The sequence below is a fragment of the Thamnophis elegans genome, chromosome 1 (assembly GCF_009769535.1).
Source record: "Thamnophis elegans isolate rThaEle1 chromosome 1, rThaEle1.pri, whole genome shotgun sequence".
NCBI lineage: Eukaryota > Metazoa > Chordata > Lepidosauria > Squamata > Colubridae > Thamnophis > Thamnophis elegans.
In genome coordinates this window covers 157,612,589-157,634,622 of record NC_045541.1, presented here as the reverse complement: position 1 = coordinate 157,634,622, position 22,034 = coordinate 157,612,589, and the positions used below count along the sequence as shown (strand labels likewise).

The 22,034-nt window shown below is 40.5% G+C and overlaps 1 protein-coding gene across 2 annotated transcripts in view; it reads left to right on the top strand.

The window, feature by feature from the left end:
* SAMD4A (sterile alpha motif domain containing 4A) overlaps positions 1-21,483 on the top strand; it is a 160,055-nt gene extending 138,572 nt beyond the window's left edge. For both annotated transcript variants that reach the window (XM_032236435.1, XM_032236429.1), the window contains 3 exons: positions 4,468-4,594; positions 7,689-7,772; positions 14,340-21,483. In XM_032236435.1, coding sequence (XP_032092326.1) covers positions 4,468-4,594; positions 7,689-7,772; positions 14,340-14,368 — 240 coding nt within the window. In that variant the 3' untranslated portion in view covers positions 14,369-21,483. The remainder of the gene's footprint in view (positions 1-4,467; positions 4,595-7,688; positions 7,773-14,339) is intronic.
* The last annotated feature ends 551 nt before the right edge of the window (positions 21,484-22,034 follow it).

Below are 22,034 nucleotides of genomic sequence, written 5' to 3'. Positions count from 1 at the left end.
ATTCCCCCTTTTATAAACATTTGTATCAAGATGTAGTATAGGTAATCCTCAACTTACAACCATTCATTTATTGACTGAAATTACAGTGGCATAAAAAAGGTGCCTTATGTACCTAAGACTATTGGTCACATGATCAAAATCTGGGCTCTTGGCAACTGGAATGCTTTTACGGTGTTTGCAGCATCCCTGGGTCATGTGATTGCCATTTTCCACCTTCTCAGCCCACAGAGTCAATGGAGAAAAAGTGTCTATGGAGATTCTCAATCACCAAGGTCATGGTTGTTCTAAAGATGCTTTTCAGAAAGGGAAATGGACTTTCTTGGATTTTTCTTTCTTTGAAAGCATTTCACTTCTCATCCAAGAAGCTTCTTCAGTTCAATTCAGCCTCTTGGATGAGAAGGAAAATGTTTTCAAGGAAAAAAAAAACAAGGAAGTCAAGATGCCTTTTGGAAGAGTACATCTGGGTCAATGGGAAAAGCTGGGTTCTCTTTACAATCATGTGATTTACTTACCACTGCATTGATTTGCTTAAGAATTGTGGGGAAATGTCATAGAATTGGGCACGCCTTACTTATCAATGGGAATTCTGGTTCCAATTGGAGTCATAAGCTGAGAACCACCTGTATATTTTGCAAATGTCAGTGTTGAAAGAAACATGCATCCATTTCATTGCCATGATGCTGTTTTCATTGGTTCACCGACAAAACCGCGAAGCCCTTATCCGCACTGACATAAGTGCGGAGGGCAAATCCGCGCCGTCCGAAGCGCTAAGGGAAAAGGCGAACCTACCACGATGACATAACCGCGGAGGGCAAATCCGCGCCTTCCAAGGCACTCAGCACCTTAACCCTAAACCTAAACCTAACCCTAACCTAACCCTAAGCCTAACCCAAACCTAACCCTAACCTAACCCTAAACCTAACCCTAACCTTAAACCTAACCCTAAACCAAACCCCTAAACCTAATCCTAACCCTTATCTTAATTTAAATCGGCTTTCTGTCGCCGCGCTGTTGTCGCTGCGGTGATGACGTCACGGTGATGACGTCGTGGCTTTAGTGACACGGTTTTATAACCGCTATTTTGACGAGCTCGGTTTTGTCAGGCCATGGTTTTCATTGGAGTATCTGGCAGGCAGTTGTTGAAAACTGATAGTCTTTAATCTAAAACTGTCCTTCCAAAGATGGCACTCTTCAGAAAAAGTGTTTTTTTTTTAACTGGCGGAATTCCTAGGGCCCTGATGGCAAACCTATGGCACGCAGAGCCCTCTGTGGGCACATGCACCGTCACCAAATGCTCTTCTAATTTCCAGCAGCACACATGGACACTGGCCAGCTGGTCTTCGAGAGCACCGGAAAATGGCCTGAAAATGGCTCGGGGAAACAAAATCAGCCTAAAAAACAGGCATGCGTGAGCCACCCAGCTGGTCTTTGGATTTTCGGTGCTCCGTTACACACATATAATACAATAATACAATAGCAGAGTTGGAAGGCACCTTGGAGGTCTTCTAGTCCAACCCCCTGCCTAGGCAGGAAACCCTATACTGTTTCAGACAGATGGCTATCCAACATCTTCTTAAAGATTTCCAGTGTTGGGGCATTCACAACCTCTTGAGGCAAGCTGTTCCGCTGATTAATTGTTCTAACTGTCAGGAAATTTCTCCTCAGTTCTAAGTTGTTTCTCTCCTTGATTAGTTTCCATCCATTGCTTCTTGTTCTACCCTCAGGTGCCTTGGAAAATAGTTTGACTCCTTCTTCTTTATGGCAGCATCTGAGATATTGGAACACTGCTATCATCTCTCCCCTAGTCCTTCTTTTCATTAAACTAGACATACCCAGTTCCTGCAACCATTCTTCATATTTTTTAGTCTCCAATCCCCTAATCATCTTTGTTGCTCTTCTCTGCACTCTTTCTAGAGTCTCCACGTCTTTTCTACATTGTGGCGACCAAAACTGAATCCAGTATTCCAAGTGTGGCCTTACCAAGGCATTGTAAAGTGGTATTAACACTTCACGTGATCTTGATTCTATCCCTCTGTTTATGCAGCCTAGAACTGTGTTGGTTTTAAGGCAGCTGCTGCACACTGCTGGCTCATATTTAAATGGTTGTCCACTAGGACTCCAAGATCCCTTCACAGTTACTACTGTTCAGCAAGGTACCACCTATACTGTACCTGTGCATTTCGTTTTTGTTTCCTAAATGTAGAACCTTACTCTTTTCACCGTTGAATTTCATTTTGTTAGATAGTGCCCAATATGCATATGCATGCATGCGCATTCTGGTTTGGGCACTCAGTGCCAAAAAGGTTCTCCATCACTCTCCTAGGATCTGTGCAGGAATCTTGGGCATTATACTATAATCCTTGGACATGTGCATTTGTCCATTGGAGGAAAAGCTGATCTAAAATTACAAGGCCACTTGTACATGTGTATGATTCAGAGTTACGTAATTTTTTCTCTTTTATGGAAAAAAAAAGTATTTATCATCCACCTAAAGTTCCTTTGTTACTCTCTTTCCAGTTTAATCGAACACTTACATTGAATTTTCAGTTTAGCAAACGAAAAATGAAAGAGATTGCACTGGCCAAAATAGTCTGCAGGCATTTCCTGTTTTCACTGTTTTCAGTGCTGTAAAGAGGTCCTGTAAAGGGGATGAGTGTTGCCGAGGGAGGAAAAATAAAATGCTTTGAGTGCAGGAGAGAGAGGGGCCATTAGTGAAGTTCTTAGTCTGGCCTGTTCAAAAAGCAAAAGAGCATTTGGTTGTTTAAACAGAGACTGTATAGGACAAACGCAAGCAATTATGTGACTTATGGTTGCAAGTTTGGTGAATTTGAAGAGTTCTCATCTTCAAAAAAAGGGGAGGGGAAACAGACCCAGGAAACTACAGATCAATCAGCCCAACACAACAGAGGTGGGTTCAGTTCGGCCAAATAGGTAGTAACATCCACACATCTGAACCGGTTCTATTGGCGGCGCTGTAGGCAGCGCCATCTTGTTTTTTGCTTCTGCGCATGCCCGAAGCACATCCCTGAGCAAACCGGCAGTAAAATAATCCAGAACCCACCCCTGCAACACAAATACCTGGGAAAATGCTGGAAAAAATAACCGTTAAAACACAAAACAAGATCCAGTTTGCTTTTATGTAGAAACATAAGACAAAAACACATCCAACAAGAGACTCTGAAGCCAAAGTCTAGGGAAACAATCAAGGAGAATGGAAGTGGAATGGAAGTGATCCAGTGTCCCAACTTCCTCTGTCTATTTTTGTCCCAGGCTCAAAAGGTAAAAGAGACGTCTTGCTAGATAATGAAGTCAATGGCCAATGGCAGCAGCACTCATGGCCCTTCAGTGTGGTCCAGCCAGAGATCATTGAAATTGTTCATTAATCAGATATGATAAAATCATATGAGACTTGATCAATGAGACCACAGTTTGGAGTAGACTTTCCACTGCTGATGAAGGCGGTTGTTAGTGAGTCATGCCCAACTTTCTTGTCATGGTCACTAAATGAATCACTGCAGTTGTTAAGTGGGTCAGGCAGTCATTAAGTGGGTCAGGCAGTCATTAAGTGAGTCTGGCTTCTTCCTTTGATTTGGCTTGTTGGAAACTGCTGTTCCCAGATGGGAAATGGTGATCGCACGACCCAGGATGCTGCATCCATAAATATATGGCAGTTGTCAAATGCCCAGATTTTGATTGTGTTATTGTGCTGATACTGCAACAGTCATTAAGTGTGAGGTAAATTACTTTTTTCAGTGGCGTTGTAATTTCAAACAGCCCTCCAACCTGCTTCAAATTTCAAACCTCTTCTAACCTATTTCAGATACATTTGCCCATACAGGTAGTAAGTGGTTGTAAGTTGAGGCCTACTGTATGTGCAGATGCATTTCAAGTGGGTTGGGGGAGGTTCCACCGAATTACAGAAGGACGGAAGAGTTCCTGAAATGAACTCTTTTGCTGCCCCCTTTCCAAAAGCAGGGCAGTTGTCCCTTTTCTGGTGAAATCTGGCACACTAGCAAATTGGCCTTCTGGTATACCGTATTTTTCAGAGTATCAGACGCACCAAGATTTTGAAGAGGTCAATTAAAAAAAATTTTTTTGCACTCTGCAGGCCTCTCTTTCACCTTTAAGAGTGCTCCTGGGAGCTGGGGGGGGGCAAAAACAAGCAAAAAATGGCCCTTTTTCGCTCATTTTTGCCCTCCCCAGCCGCCAAGACCATTTTGCAGGCCTCCCAAACCCTCTGCACATCCATTTTTGCGAAGGGGGCGGGGTATCAGGGGGCCAAAAATGTTGTATTCAGTGTATAAGATGCACCCAGATTTTCACCCTCTTTGGGGGGGGGGAGGTGCATTTTATACTCCAAAAAATACGGTAATTCTGTACGGATTATAATGTTGCTAGGGTCCCTTGCCTTTCTGCATTCATTGCTTGCCTTATTTTAACAACGCATGCTCTGTTGTCCCTCCATAGAATCTTTGGTTTGCAAATCCAGGAGGAAGTAACAGTATGCCCAGCCGAAGCCATAGTTCTGTACAGAGGACCCGTTCACTGCCCGTCCACACCTCTCCTCAGACCATGCTTATGTTTCAGCAACCTGGTAAGTCTGATCAGTTTTCTTCTTTCTCTGGGCTCAATCACCTTCTTATTTGCCCCACTGAAAGGGTGATGGCCATATGAAAAGTATGGCTTGTTAACAATTCCTTTGGGAAGACCTTTAAAAGTAGTGATTTGGTAAGGCTAGAAAGGGGTGAATTCTTCCCTCACCCCACCTTTTGTGCCAGATTGAATTAGAAATAAGTAATTTTCCCTTGAGCTGAAAAACATTGAACTCTGGTCTAAGTGTTGTGGTCCGCCTGCGAAGCTGGCAGCAGAGTCAGACAGCGAGGAGGTTGGGGAGGAACATGGCCCGGTCCTGGAAGGCTTGGACAAGGGCTTTGCATCAGAGGCAGAGAGGGGGCCAGGGCCATCTGGGAGTTATGTGCTGCCTCCGGAGCCTCCAGAGTCAGTCAGCAGCGAGGCAGAGGAACAGACTCCCCCTGTTCCCAGTGCACCCATGCGCAGAGCTGTCAGAAGGCAAGAACAGTTAAGATAGAAGGCTCGACTCAGGAGTAAGGTTTGGATTTTCCCCTCCTATAGGACGAAATAGAGGAGCAAAGGCACGTGAGCCTTTGCAGGAAGCAACTTGGTTCATGCTGGTCAGTTTACATTCTGAAGCTCCGTTCTGACTCATTGCTCCTTGTGGCCTTGCCAAGCTAATTGCCATTTAAGTCTTTCAAAGAAGATAAAGATGGATGCTTATCAGCCTAAGGTCTTTGGCAGCCTACAGTAGGACGCATTACAACTGTTTGGGACTCATTACGGTCTGTGAATGAACATAATTCACAGCCTTTGAAATAAAAAGAGGGTTTTTTGGGACTAAGCTTGTGCTTTTTACTATATCAGGAAGCCTAGGTCAGAACACTAATAATCATCTGTCATGATTTGAATAGCAGTTATTTTTAGCATAGTGCAGGAAAATTATCTTGAGGTTTTTTTTGGTACCAGCTCCTATTTACTTTGATGAAACAAAATTTCATTGGATTTATTACAGAGAAATTGCACATTTTGATGAAATTTTCGGCGTGAATTAGGGTGTTCTTGAACTTGGTTATGAGAAAGTCAACTAATAGGAGCCATCCCACTGGCTTCCCATTTTTCTTTTCTTTTAAACCCTCTAGGAAAATTTCATGAGGGAACGCCTTCCACGTGTCTTTTTAAGTCTGGGAAATCTGGGCAGTGAGGGAGACCTTAAAATGGTAGCAAGAGGAATAATAGAAAATAAAGCCCGCAATAACATTACTGCCCCTTCCAAAACTCAGCAAAACACTATCTGGAGAAATTCAAAAGAAATTCTCAAGCACCTTGAAAATAAGATAGAAAAACAGAAGCCTAATTCATGGGAAAAGAAACCCAAGCAATTACAATAGAGTACATAAGTCCTGGACTTATGACCACAATTGAGCCCAAAATTTACATTGCTAAGCGAGGCAGTTGTTAAGTGAGTTTTGTTTCATTTTGCAACCTTTCTTGCCACAGTTGTTAAGTGAATCACTGCAATTGTTAAGTAACACAGTTGTTAATTGAATCTGGATTCCCCATTAACTTTGCTTGTCAGAAGATCACACAAGGTGGATTACATGACCCTGGGACTCTGCAGCCGTCATAAATGCATGCCAATTGCATCTAAATGTTTATCCTATGACCATGGGCTGCTGCAAAGTGTGAAAGTGGTCATAAGTCACTTTTTTCAGTGCTATTGTAACTTCAAGCAGTCACTAAACAAATGATTGTAAATCAAGGACTACACGTACAGATTCTGGCACAGCATTAGTTATTAATATTTATTATTTTATTTTCTCGTGTTTAATGTTTTATCAGTTTATTTGGTTGTAATCCACCTAGAATCACCTCTAGGTGAGATGGAATAAATTCATTATTTTCTTATAGAACTATTCACACACACAAATGCTAATGGAAGAGACAAACCCTATCAGGCAACAAATCCGCTTCAAGAATTAGTTTCAGGGAAAATAATTTTGATTCCCAAAAATTGTGACTGGGCTCTACCCTCTTTAATTGATTCCATTGAAATAAGCAGGGATATTTACAAGGAATATCGTGTTAAACCATGACTTGTTTAACCATAGTTTATTAAGCCCCACTTAGCAGAGTTCATAGATCATGCTAAGTTGAAATAGTGACTTGCAGATATGCAGGATGCTAACAAATCACAAATAAATAAACAACTTGTGGAATCATTTAGAATTCATAATGGTTACACAGAATGAAGTCAGAATGAAATAAACCTCATTATGAGCCACTAAGAGCCAAGGTGGCGCAGTGGTTAAATGCAGCACTGCAGGCTACTGCTAGATCAGCAGGTCAGCGGTTCAAATCTCACCAGCTCAGGGTTGACTCAGCCTTCCATCCTTCCGAGGTGGGTAAAATGAGGACCCAGATTGTTGGGGGCAATATGCTGACTCTCTGTAAACCGCTTAGAGAGGCCTGAAAGGCCTATGAAGCGGTATATAAGTCTACTGCTATATTATGACTTACCATGTCCTAGAAATATGCTGAAAGTGTTAGGAATATGGAGCAATTAGCTTCTAGATTTTTGTAACAGGGATGGTGAATTCTGGAGAAAGATCTCATCATAAGATGCCAAGTATTGTGAAGAAGAGGAAAGTTAGAGATGACATCAAATTGGCTCAGTCTCTGTGAACTCTGTGAACAAAAGCACAATTTGCTCCTAACTTTATTTAAATAAAAGTTGAAAGTGTATGTTTTATTCATCCATCTATTTCTGGCCCAATTGTGCATCTTTCTCCATAGCATGTTGTGGTCTTCTGTCTTAATTAGCATCTTCGGTAGACATAGGTATTGCAAGGAATTGAAGTCTTATTGTAATACATCTTCTTGGCTAGAATTAATTGTCGCTTGCTGGTGGTGGTTGATGGCTTCAAAATTATCTAGAAGAATTGAGAGAACTTTTGTTGAGTCTAAAGTAAGGAAGTCCTTAATTTTTTTTCTTTAAAAAAAATCACACCTTGCAATAGCTATACCCTAAAGTTCTGTTTAGCTAGAGGAAAAACCTTTCAAATAATAGTGGCAATTCTCATCTCCTATATTTAGTCCTCTTGTTATCTTTGCAGAGTTCCAGGTCCCAGTGACAGAACCTGATATCAATAATAGGCTGGAGTCCTTGTGCCTGAGTATGACTGAACATGCCCTAGGAGGTAAAAGCTATTATTATTTTTTTCTTCTCTCTTTTATGCTGAGATTAAAATTGCATCAAGCCTTTCTGATACCGTGATCCCCAAGGCTCAGACGCCTGCTACTTGGGTAATAGGGATTTAATATTTGAAAGCTGCATATATGCAATCTCTTATTTTTGCCTTTGGCTTGGTAATCTTTGCAGTTTCAGACTTTCCTTCTCCGTGAGGCACATCAGCAGCTGGACATTACCATATTTTCGGAGTATAAGAGGCACCAAGATTTTGAAGAGGCAAATTTAAAAAAAAAATGTTTTTGCACTCTGCAGACCTCCCAAAAATGGGCTTGTTTTTTGTCCAAAAAAAAAAGGGCATGCAGAGCCTTTACGAGGCTTGTAGAGTGCTCCTGGGGGCTGGGGGTGCAAAAACAAGAAAAAAGCGAGCCTTTTTTGCTCATTTTTGCCCTCCCCAACCCCAGAAGCACTCTGGAAGCCTCCTAAAGGCTATGCATGGCCATTTTTTCAAAGGAGGGGTTCGGGAGGCCAAAACGGTTTTAATCAGTATATAAGACGCAACGAAGATTTTCACCCTCTTTTTTGAGGGAAAAAGATGCATTTTATACTCCGAAAAAAAGTGTAATTCATTCTTAATCCAACCACATTAGAAGCATTAGTGCTATTTGTACTTGTTCTCTGAACTTCCCCAATAGCTCATCAGGTTGCTTCCAACCCAGGGGATCACCTGCCAGTCTAATGTTGGCTTTGTAGTAGTTGGGAATGTGTGTTTCTGGAAAAATACTAGAGTGTGTTTGTCCCAAAGGTGCTTTTTCAAGAGGCAACTGGACTTTCTGGTTTTTCTTTGAAGACATTTCAATTCTCATCCAAGAAGCTTCTTGAGCTCTGACTGGATAATGGGGAATGGAAGGATTTAGACTCCTGGGTATGAATCCTTACTCCTTGGGTAAGGAGTAGAAATCCTTTCATTCCCCACCATCCAGTCAGAACTGAAGAAGCTTCTTGGATGATTAGCAAAATGTCTTCAAAGAAAAAACAGAAAGTCCAGTTTCTTCTTCAAAAAGCACTTTTGGGACAATCATGACCTGGATGCCTGAGAATCTCCATAGACAACTAGAATGTGTTGCCACTTTCTTCTACAGTAGATGATATGGTATCTGATTCCTCATCTATCACCTAACCATTATCTATGTCTCAGGTGGGCCCGGAAGCATCCAGGTCAAGCCTTGATTATAAGAAGATAAAATCACATAGAGTTAAAACAAACATTAGAAACACTCCACAGGGCATGGTAAAAAAATAATAGTTAAAAAGTAGTGCATTCAAAACTCTGCATTTTTAAAAAAATGTTTCACACATTAATAAAATAGGCAGAGCTTTTATCAAACCATCATGGCCACCGTCTTCCATTTTGGACCATATCCTAGAAACAGTCCTGAAAACATTCATTAGAAGCAACAGTTGCTAAAATCAATAAAAGCAGTGGAAGTCCAAAGAGGAGACCCCTAGAACAGTGATGGCTAACCCTTTTCCCATTGCGTGCCAAATGTGGGGGGAAGTGCAGGGGTCGTGCGCTTGACCCCCGCCCTCTCCACACTTTTGGCGCACAATGGCCCTGTTTTTTGCCCTCCCCAGGCTCCAGAGGCTTTCTAGGAGCCTGGGGAGGGCAAAAACAGCACACACACACACACACACGGAGGCCTTCAGGAGACTTCCCTGAAGCCTCCAGAGGGCGAAGAATGGCTGAAAAAGAAGGCTGAAGAGAGCTGATAGCGCAACGCCTCGCGTGCCCTAACAAATGGCTCCGTGTGCCTTAGGTTCGTCATCACGGCCCTAGAAGATGAATCAGAATTTTAATATGTAACCAGAAAGGACATGAAGCTGATGGTTTGTATACTCACGATACAAAGTCATTCGTTCTCAGCCCAACCCACCTCACAGGAAAGAGGAAGAAGGTGGTGTGTTGTATATGTTTGCCGCCTTGAGTTATTTGTAAAAATATTAAAGGCAGGATATAAATACATCATCATCATCATCATAGCTAATGAATAATTATAATAATTATAATAATTATTATTATAGCTAATGAATAATTCGCTAATAAATAATTATAGCTAATGAAGAAGTACTGGGTGAAGTTGAAATTAAACAAGGCATTTTCCAGAGCGATTCCCTTTCACCCCTACTTTTATACTCTCAATGCTACCACTGACAATCATTTTGAAGAAGATGAACTATGGATATGAACTTGCAAAGAAAGGACTGAAAATCTCGCACTTGGTGTACGTGGATGATTTGAAGCTGTTTGGTAAAACAAAAGCTGAACTGAATTTATTAATTGAAAGCACAAAAGAATTTAGCTAAGACATTGGTATGCAGTTTGGAATTGACAAATGGCAACCAAAGCAGGCAAGGTCATAGAAGATGATGGAATAGAACTTGAGAATGAAGAAATGATAAAGGCAGTAAAACCAAAAGAAGGCTACAAGTACTTGGGGATTTTAGAGGCCTCTGACTTGATGCATAATAAAGTCAAGGAATTAACTTCAGCCAAGTACATTCAACAAATTCGCAAGATATTAAAGTCCAAATTGAGTAGAGGAAACATCATAAAAGCCATAAATACCTGGGCCATATATACCTGATATATATCGATACTCTGCAGGAATAATTGACTGGACCCAGATGGAGTTGGACAATTTGGACAGAAAAACAAGGAAACCTATGACAATGAATCATGCTTAGCACCCTAAAAGTGATGTTGACCAATTATATCTACCAAGAGCAGAGGGTGGTCGAGGATTCCTACAAGTAAAGCAGACTGTGGAAGGAGAAAAACACAGCTTGAATGATTACATCCAGAAAAGTGAAGAACCAATGATTAAGGAAGTAAATAAAGGAGGTCTTTTAAAGACAACTAAGTCAAAAGCTGAATATAAGAAAGAAGTAATTGAGAAGCGAGATGAAAATTGGAAAAACAAAGCTATGCATAGCCAATACTTGAAATGTATTGAAGGCAAAGCTGACCAAAAGCTAACTTGGAACTCGTTAAGATCAGGAGCACTGAAAAAAGAAACAGAAGGCTTTATTTTGGCAGCTCAAGAACAAGCCTTAGCCACAAACTGCATGAAGGCAAAAATTCAACATGTTACCACCAACAGCAAATGTTGCCTCTGTAATGAGAAAGATGAGACAGTCGATCACTTGATCAGTGGGCGTAGCAAAATTTCACAAACTGACTACCTACAACGCCATGACCGCGTTGCTAAGATCATTCACTGGAAATTGTGCCAAAAGTTTGGATTTGAGTACAGCAAAAACCACTGGGACCATCAGGTTGAGAAGGTTTTAGAGAATGAGAAAGTCAAGATCTTGTGGGACTTCAGAATTCAGACTGACAAGCACTTGATCCACAACACACCTGACATAACAATAGTTGAAAAGAAAAAAGTATGGTTCATTGACATTGCAATACCTGGAGATGCACGAATTGAAGTTAAACAGCAAGAAAAAATCACAAAGTACCGGGACTTGCAAATTGAAGTTGAGTGACTATGGGAAAATAAATCGTGTGTTGTCCCGATCATAATTGGAGCCCTTGGAGCAATACCTAAAGGGCTACCTCGCTATTTGGAAATTTTAAATTTATCAGACTTGAACATTCTGATTCTACAAAAAACCACCCTACTTGGAACAGCTTATATCCTCCGACATTACCTTAACAGTTCCTAGGTCCTTGGTTAGGACTCGAGCTGTTGAGCTGCCAACCAGCCCCAAAGGCTGTGAATCTTACCAAAGATTAACCACATAATAATAATAATAACAATAATAATAATAACAACAATAACAACAATAATAACAACAACAATAATAATAACAACAATAATAAACCAGCAAATTTATTTCATCGCTGTATGTGCAAATGTCCTGAGATTTTCCTGGCTTCTGAAAGAACTTCAGTTGGGTAGGCAGAAAAGGAAGGGAAAAAAACACCTCTTTTGCTTTTAAAAGACATCTTGCAGAGACATTTCATAACAAGACTCTGCTCCATATACATTATTTTTATTCTGAAGAGTTCAAGCAAGGATTGTCCTTTCCATAACATCCTAAAGAGGGGGGAAAGGATTAAGGAGTTTTGAATTGATTTTTTTTCCCACATGAACATTAAGCAAGATAGGATTTTTTTCTGTTAGAATAAACAGTAGAAGAAATGAAACTTAGATATTGGACCCACAAACGTTTGTTTGACTAACCACATTAACAGGGAGAACTGTAATAGCTGGCACTGGGGTAGGTGAGAATTAAATATAGTTGTGGGACTAAGGATGGACGGGCTGCCTCCATCCTTAACAAAACCCGCTGTGTCTCTTCTCCATATGTGCTTATGTAACTTACAAGCCGCAGCTTTACCAGCAGACTTCAAAAGTATTTCCTCTGTCTCGTTCCTGTGCTAAATGGAGAAAATTATGTAGGTTTGGGAGTTAGAAGGAGGGGGAGGCAGGAGGTGAAGTTTAAATAGACAGTGGCTCCTTTCCATTTCTTTTGCCCTCTTTGAAGTGATGTAGGGCTCCCAGATCTAAGCTGCAAAAGACTATTATTGTAAAGGTAAAGGTTCCCCTCGCACATATGTTGTAGTCATTCCCAACTCTAGGGGGTGGTCCTCCTCTCTGTTTCAAAGCCGAAGAGGCAGCGCTGTTCTCTCCGTGGTCATGTGGCCGGCATGATTAAAGGCTGAAGCCGCATGGAACACTGTTACCTTCCCACTGATGGTGCCTATTTTTCTACTTGCAAATTTAAATGCTTTCGAACTGATAGGTTGGCAGAAGCTGGGACAAGTAACGGGAGCTCACTCCGTTACGTGACGCTAGGGATTCAAACAACCGAACTGCTGACCTTTCTGATCAACAAGTTCAGCGTCTTAGCCACTGAGCCACAGAAAACTTTAACTTCTCTGTCATCTAGGGGTTGTCCAGCTTTTTCCAGCCCAGCTCCATTGCTAAGTATTTAGAGATAGAAGCATGGTTCATCACGAGGACACACAGTAATGTGGCTTCTTTTGGACACTGAGGGTTATAAAGGATGCCTTGAGCATCAGAACCATACCAGCTGTGGCTTATTCTGTTAAATCATGGTCAAGAAAATCATTATTTAGCACAATGTGTGAACCAGTCTTTGCTGCAGTTGAAAGCCACCAAATAGAAAATCCTCCTGCTGAATGAACACATTTAGCTTAAAACAGAGACAGCCACAAGGTTCTTTAAGGTGACCGTTATAAAACTACCAACTGTCCAAGTGTAAAATGGTCACTAATAAAATACACAGTGCAACTAGTGATTTTTGGGGGGGGGAAGACAACTTTAATAAATACATGGAACCTTTGTTTATCCACTCCAGCACATAGGAAGGAAACCACATCATTACCTCCTTCCTGGATAAAATCCCAGGTTTGTTCTCTATCAGTTCTAGCTAAAAGACACTGATGGTGTTAGAATAGATGAGTGATCAGCTTGACCTGATGAAAAGTATTTTATTCTTTTCTTGAGGAGCTACCAAGAGAAAGAAGGGAAAGAAGCTGATGTCAGAAGGTTAACAACAGCTTGTTATTAAAGGCAAATCCACCCAATGATTTTGATGGAGTTACCAGGGTTGCTTCAGATGAGTGGATGGATGAATGAATGCGCTTTGGTGTTCTTTTTGCTATTAGTCATAGATCGCCATCTGTTGGATTTGCTGAAGCATTGTCCCCATAATGGCACATATAATAGTATCTCATTCACACAATATTGCAATGCTGAACAAATTGGAACAGGAAGGGATTTGGGATAGAAAGGGATTCTGCTCTTGTCTCCATTTGTCTTGTTCAAGTCCCCACTGACTCCAATTTATTAGAATGATTGTTACTTCGCTTCCTTTCTGGGAATCAGTCTTCAAGATGATGCCAGAGCTACTGCAGGAATGATTGGCCTTTTGAGGCAGTATGTGCCATTATTTGATTTTGTATAAAGTTAGATGTGTCTCTTTATCATTAAAGTTACAATGTCATTTTTTGGGGTGATCTTATCTTGCAAGCTTTCCTGTGGGAATACTGAAATCTAATGAGATTAGATATTCTTGCAAGGGCTTGGTTGGCCATATACAAATATTTAGCTTTTTGTGGTTACTATTGAGCAGCATCCTGGAGGCAGTCCTGCCAACCTCGCACTCTGGAAAATCTACTTTGATTGACTTAACCTGACCATCTGGTTCAACGTCTTTCCAAGAGAAACCAAAGTAATATTGGGATAGCAGTACAATTTATCCATCTCCTCACAGTGCAGTTTCTCCCAGCATTGCTTGTGATGGGTAGGAGATATTTCCCAGTGGGCTGTATTTTTACCTATGATCCTCATTGCCAGATTGTATCTGAGGAAGGACTTGGTGGGAAGGGTTCGAAACATCCATGCCTTTCTTCACAAAGAAGGGTAGGTTGAGATCGGTTGGTCTTTGCATTACTCTACCCTCCCTGCTGCTGAATTGGAAAGCCGCCTGCTGTTCCTTTTGGGCAATGGGTTATCTAACAATGTCCAAATCCTTACAGATGGTGTTGACAGAACCTCAACTATCTAGAAGATGGAAGAATCTGCAGTGACAACGCTGGCCGTGAGAAAATTTGGCTGCTGGACCAGTGGTAGATTTCATGATGAGTCCCTTGTCATGCTAAGGATCCCTGGAGATACATTGCATCCTTTCATTGCTGTTTCCTTCTGTTCTTCTCTCTGCCTTCTCTCTCTTCTCCATCTCTGTTTCCTTTGTGAAGGGCTGCTTATCTTAATGGTTATGCCAGAAGCAACACAGCAATTGTGTCATCAGAGATAGCACATGCACACACAAAAACAACTTGGAGCAAGCAAAACAAGTTGGGGGACTTCACCTAAGGGCTGGCATCCCGGTGCATGTCTTAAAAGTATCTAAGGGCAGGCATCTTAATAGCAAGGGAATGGGCAGGAGGTCTCCAGTGGAAATGGGGGTGAGTGGGGTGGGTGTTTGATGCAAGTGTTCTATATGAAGAAGGAGACCTTTAAGTATATTATTGACGCATGGTCAAGAAGAAGGGAATTGCACATTGTTTGTCTGTAAATATGAGCTGTATTTCACTGACATTCAAACCACAATGGGAGCTATGGTTTCATTGAGTGGGATAGAAAGGAAACTCAAAAGGCCAATTGGTTTTGCCTCAGTTACATTAAAAAAAACTAGCTTTGAATCCTGAGCATTGTTTACATATGAAGGCGGATAGAATAAAGCATGTTGCACGTGCTTCAAACTCCACCTTCCTTCTTCTGCAGAGAAACAATGGGGTAAAGCCAGCCTAGTTTCCAAACTTGACCTGGAGAGCCATCGTGCATGGATGGCCAATATCCCTGCTGCTCTGGGAAACTACCAGTGCCCCAGTCCCAATTGCCAAATTCCTGTATGAGATTGTATGTATGTGGTGCAGATAAAATCTCTTGAGACATCCAGTGGCTGGGATAAGGGCACCCCCAGAAGGAAGGGATACCAGCAGCTTTGGCTAGAATCAAGTCAAATCCTTCTGATCTTGGAGGAGCCAGGGATTCCCACTTTCCTTCTCATCTTGCCATTAATAATAGATCTTTTGCATGGTAACTGTGTGTGTGTGTGCGCGCGTGTGTGTGTATATTTCTTTTTTTCTTTTTGGCGTCATAGCAGGTTTTGCCTTTTTAAAGAATGTCAAAAGTTTCTAGAGAATTTCAGGCACTTATAACATTTTTGTTGACTTTCCAAGCTGGGCCAGAGCAGGATGCCAAAGAAATGCTGTAGAGCAGAAAGAAGAAAGGTTGAAGAGAGAGTCCTGTTCCTTTGATTTTGCAAAGAGAGAGAGAGAGAGAGAATGAGAGAGAATGACTTTTAAAGATGCTTCATTGAGGTTTGGCACTAGAACATTGGGATGCTCAAGAATAGCTTTATGAAAGTTAGTATCATTATACAGAACAGTCTTTTCTCTGAAAAAGAAGAGGCATATACCATATACACCATGGAGATTTCTTCTTGATCTTGGTTTGGTTTGGTAGCATTTGGAATTCAGAAGTTAGGGAAGCAAATTTACAACATCTGTTCCACCCCTAACTCTACCCCTGTTCCAAAGTATTATCTAGACAACAACTAAGAAACAATTAGCAAAACAGCATTATAATTGCAGCCTCATAACAGTGGTGGTGTAATCCAAAGATGAATAACAGTGGGCACCAGCTGCAATTGCTTCCAGGCCCCTTCCAAACATCCCTACAGGCTGATTTGACCCTAGGTAGAATTAAAGGGAAAAATGAAGTGCCGTAAGCCTCTTACACTTTAACACTTTAAATCTGCCAATTACCAGCAAGGCCAAAATGCTGAGGACTTGAGTTATGCTCACGAACAGAGAACCCTCATGCTGGTCTCTGCTTTAACCCACATTTTTCCACTTCTATACTAATTATGTACCAAGAAGAAGAGACTGCTTTTAAATAGATATATGTGCAGACATGAAAATGCAATATGTACCAGTGCATCACCTACCAGATAATAGCAAGTGATAAGATGTCCCTTAGAAATCAGTATTTCACTTTACCATTTCTGATCATAACAATGCAGAAATAATTGATACTTCAGCTCTATGGTAACTGTTCAATCCATTGAATAACAAAATTACATTTTGGTATAACTTCCTGACCCTCCTGTGGAAGAAAAATAGCTGTGCATCTTCTTACTCAAAGATGCATCCTTAATTCGTGTGTGTGTGTGTGTGTGTGTGTGTGTGTGAATGAAAGAGAGATAGAGAGAGAGAGAAAGATTGTGTGTGAGAGAGAGAGTGCCAAGCAACGAACTGTATATAGTGAATAATAATCCAGTTTGAAACTGGTTGCATTACCATGGCTTCTTGCATTAGGAATTGTAGTTTTGTGAAGGGGCTGAAGATTTGTCATGATGAAGCCTATGCTACAGATTTAAATTGCTTTGAAACTACTGCTAAATAGGAATACTTCCCCCTTCCCAGTTGTGTGAAAATCCTGAGCTTTCCGTGGTTCTTTAATTTCAATTTCAATACAGAGGCAAATTTCCCAGAGTGCAGCCAGCATGAAAGTGGACATGCCTAAAATATGATGCAGTCAGGCCTATTTCAGTAAGTCTGTAGTGCAAATTACTGGGGAGGGGGGAGGTTTCCCTCCCCCAAACATGGAATCCATTTTTGATAGTAGACATTTTTTCCACTAATCAAACTTAACATAGTGCCAAACATTTGCTGCTGTGCTGCTTTTTGGTTAGAAAAGGGAAGAAACTAAAGGACTGCTTTTCAAACTCTGTTACTGTTTTATTTTATTTTTTTTAATTGAGGCTATAAATGGAAGAGAGATCCTAATGGGTTTCAGATAGTAGTATTTTAAAGAATTAAAACAGATATTTCTGAACAAAAAGTGCCAAAATACACTTTGTTTTGTTTTGTTTCATGTTTACCAGAATGCCTGTTAACAAAGAAAGGAAACATAGTTTTATGTTTAGTGAAGAAGGAGTGCAGTGTTAGAGGCAAAGATTTTAGAAAGTGATTTTTAAGGCACCTGAGAAAAGACATAATCTGCTAGGCTAGTTTTAGGCAGAGGTTGTTTTTTCCAATTGATGGATTCACATGCTTGTTCATTGCTGTAGATCAGCTTTTTCCAACTGTGGATCCATTGCAAATTCCCAACTAGTATGGTATATGGCCATAGCAGTGAGAAATTTTGGGAATTGTAGTACAACATATCTGGAAGAGACCAGGTTAGGTGCGGCTGCTGTGTAAAATAAGCTGATTGGTTGCGGTAGGATAATCGTCAGGAATACAGGTGGAATGGTATAGAAAATAGTTTGGATGTAGAAACTGAGGGGACAGTTCTGTAGACTTGAGTATTTTGGAAGTCTATAAACTATGTACTCATGCAGGAATCTGGGCTAGGGTGGGTGGGTGGGTGGAGAAGTAAGAAAAATAAGTTGTTCCTCAAAATCAGGGTGCTATTGTAGATTAAGGAAGCTTTAGTCCAGGGCCGTTCAATCTTAAAAACTTGAAGACTTGGTACAGTTCAACTTCCAGAATTCCTTAGCCAGCCATGCTGCTGTGGAATTCTAGGAATTGAAGTCCACAGATCTTCAAGTTGCCAAGATTGGACAATCCTGCTTGAGTCCATGTGTGTCTGGAGAGCACCACGTTAAGGAAATCTGGTCAAAATACGTAACAAATTTGAAGTGTTTATTTATTCCTTTGCTGAATATAGAAAACAGAGGTTATCTGATTATTAAAATATATTATTTTGGATAGACATGTGACATAACTTGCTGTGGCTGGTACCCATGTAAAATTCTGGTGTTAATGACCATATACATTTTTTTTCTTCTATTTTCCCCCTTTGGAAAAGAGAACTTATTTTCCATGAACACTGTGTGTAGGTACATTGCTAGTTCGAGCATGTTTTTTGTATCTTGTGTAATGAACAGAGGCTTCAGAAACATGATAGAAGCCATCATCCCTTCCTCTTAAATCCTGTATTGAGTGCAGGTAGAAAACACAGATTAAAAAAAAAAAACCTCAACTATCCAAAATAAAATTAAATGTATTTATAAAAAAAAAATAGTTGCATGCTGAAGGCCATGGAAGTCAAATGTTTAGTATTTTTTTAAAAAGTGGCAGTGCCTTTCATTTTTGTATTTACCATTTATTGCTCAATGCAACTGTTTTATAATAAGCAATTATATGATAGTTTCAGAAAATGCAAACTATTTCATTACATAGAAATGTGTGTTCTATTTTTTTCCTTGTTCTCATTACAAGAGTGTGTAAGCTGGATACCTCTGCCTGCTCTGCCAGAGATAACTTTTACTATACGGTTATCATGTATGAAATTTATATTGGTGCTTCTCTTTCTAGTGATTTATGACCATTGTTGAATGGGGAAAAACAAATTTATGTAACATAATTTAGGGTGTGAGGGTAAGGGGATGAATTCTAGTTTTTATGCTGCTTTGAAATTTATTTGAGGGATACTAGTTGACAAGAGGAAAAATCTGGTAATGCAGTGGGTGAAGCATTTTCATACTTACTCTCTGCACTGTGATAACTTTCTGTACTGCAACCCAAAGCAATTCAGCATTTTGAAGGGTCTTGGCTATGATTCACAACAGAGAATATACTGTAGGCCAGAAGTCTTCAAACTTGGCAACTTTAAGACTTGTGGACTTCAACTCCCAGAATTCTCTAGCTGGAGAATTCTCTAGCTGGAGAATTCTGGCTGGAGAATTCTGGGAGTTGAAGTCCACAAATCTTAAAGTTGCCAAATATGGGGACTCCTGCTGTAGGCCTTCGTACTTGTCCTACAGCTAATTATTACATTTAGAAAAGAGCCTGATAATATGCTGATGGGAGGTAATTGCCATTTGACATGCTGCTTTGTCAACAATCAGCATATACTCATTCTCATGATCATTGTTAAATTCCCAATTATTGAAGCCCCATGTGAATTAGCCAGGATAACATTTTAGGCCTTTCCAACTCAGCACCCAAAATATCTACTCACTCATTATTATTTAATGAGATTTAAAGATCAGTCATCAACATTCAATTGTGGCTGTTTGGATAATAAACACACTTTATTGAGGCTAGTAGCTTGGTTTAAAAAGGAATGTATTTCTGTTTTGTAGCATGTAATTCCAAATGTTATCTCTAATTTAGTGTTTCTCAACCTTGGCAACTTAAAGATGTGCTGACTTCAACTCTGTTAGCTATGCTGGGGGTTGAAGTCCAAACATCTTCAAGTTGCCAAGGTTGAGAAACATTGATGTAATCTAATGGCTCTTTAAAGCACATAAAGGCTTTGGAGCCTCACACAAGAAGAGATTTGTGGGCGTCCACATAGAGCTCCATAAACAAACAGCTTATTGAGACCATCATGTTTGTGCTGGAATCCTATAGAGAGTAGGATTAATTGGAGGAGTTAGCATTCAGTAAGGCAAATGTCCCATCCATAGATAACAAGACCCTGTGTTCATTTTGTGTGGTAGACTCGGAGGCATCTGCAAGTGTCTGTCACCAGGGGACGGGTAATATAAGCAACATTGTCCCAATGGAAGCTCCACTTCTTTGGTAGATGCCTTGTGAAGTTGCATGCATGTAAGAAAGGGGTAGAGCTTACCTTGAGCTGCTGCTTTTGTCTCGCTGATTTTTAATCTTGCAAATTACTCTGGACAAGCTTGGGTATTCAGACTCAAGAAAATTACAACCCCCCTGCCATTAGGCAGCCTCTTTATATTCTCTCTAGACATTGAGCTTTGGCAGTGCCTTTTCCTCTTGTCTAAGATGAGGCGAAGAAATAAAAATATCAAAGAAAAACAAATCTTTCTTTGTGCCGTTTGCTGCTCCTTTTGGGCAACTGGAACCTTTTCCAGTTTGAAACCAAGATTCAACCCTATTTTCCTTGTCTTTTCTTGGGAGCAGGCAGAAGAATGTTTCTTGCTGACCAGCTCTATTCCCTGAACAAAGAAATGTTTTGATGGGAGACATACAACTTTGTAGGTGTTTCCTTGTCTGTGGCTGCAGAATTATGCTCTGATTTAGCCCTAGAACCCAGGGCCCACCCAGGGTCAGGTTTCTTCTCCTGGGTTTCAGCCAGCTAAACTAGAAGTTCTGAATGTTCTTGTTTCCCCTTCCTCATCTCACTTGGGAACACACAAAATGGGACCTAAGGACGCGTATCCTGTCTCATTAGGTGTTGGTTTCAGGGGTGTTGCATCCTCTGTTTTCACGAAACGAGATGGGGAAGAGAAACAAAGAGATGTTCAGAAGAGTAGCAGGTCCACCTTTCTTGTAGCATGTAGTGAATACAGTTCCCTTCCTGCCCCTCCCATCAAGGGTTTTCTGGATGTGCCTGATTCTAAAAAGTAGAAAGAGTAGATCTTGTAGAAAGTATAATTTGCACACAGCTATGATAACACTAAAGTTGATTTTATACAAGTCATCAAAGTTTGCAAAGTGAGTTTTATTTTTTGTATTCCTTTAATCTTTACTTAAAAGGTGAATGTGTATTCCTCTGGGAGGAATTGCAAGAAAACAGGAATGTTAATAAATGTTTAAAAATAAAACAGAATACTTCCTCCCTTATTAATATATAACCCTTATGTATTTATGCCTACTGTAAGCAAATGAAACAGCTTGGATTTCCATTTTGTTGCATGCCTGCTATCGGCAAAAATGAAAAAAAGAGCCTTCTATTGTACATGCATGCATTTTAGTCTTGATCTCTTTCTTTCTGTTTTATTTTATTTTATTTTGGTTAGGGGGAAGCGTGTATTTCCCCTGCATAAAGTTAGTGCACAAAGAAATATTTTTGCCTAGTTAATGTTGCCAAGCAATGCATATTTTTAAAAGAAATTTGTCATATATGGAAATAGCATGTTTGTTTACATGTATCAGCTTCCTGATTAATCAGAAGAAGAAGGAGGGGCAGGGAAAAAGTCTAATGTTTGGGGAATGCTGTAATTTCTTTGCAAGTGTACAGTTTTCAATTTGTTGTTATTACTGGTGAAACACCCTTGTGATTTCAACTTGCTACAATATATATTTATTACTCGTTCTCCTTCCATGTAACTAGGAATCATGCCTATGTTTCATATCAACGTTATATTGAAAGTGAAGGGAGATGATTAATACAAGATTTTGTAACATTGGGGAGTGTTGCCTCTTTATTTGGTGTGTTTGGATCAAGGAGAACTCTTTTTCCTCTGAAAGGAGAGAAAAACAGGCCATCTTAACTGTGAATTAATTTCAGCAATGACTAATTCAGCATTCTGCAATGTTGCAGAGCAGGATTGAATTGACGGGGTAAATATTTAAAAAAATATTTGCTCAAGACCTCCTTTACCAACCTACCCCCAGCATTCTGTATAAAACAAGAGTTTATGAGGGCATTTCTGGACCTTATTTCAGTTTCTTGGGCAGCTAATGGCACACAGGCATGTGTGGCTCCATTCACACATTGCCTTGTTTCTCAATCTCAGCAACTTTAAGATATTCTGACATCAGAGGGGGTATTCAGCAGGTTCTGACCAGTTCTGGAGAACCGGTAGCAGAAATTTTGAGTAGTTCAGAGAGCTGGTAAATACCACCTCTGACTGGCCCCGTCTCCATCTATTCTCTGCTTCCCAATTCCCAGCTGATCAGGAGGAAATAGGGATTTTGCAGTATCCTTCCCCTGCCATGCCCATAGAACCGGTAGTA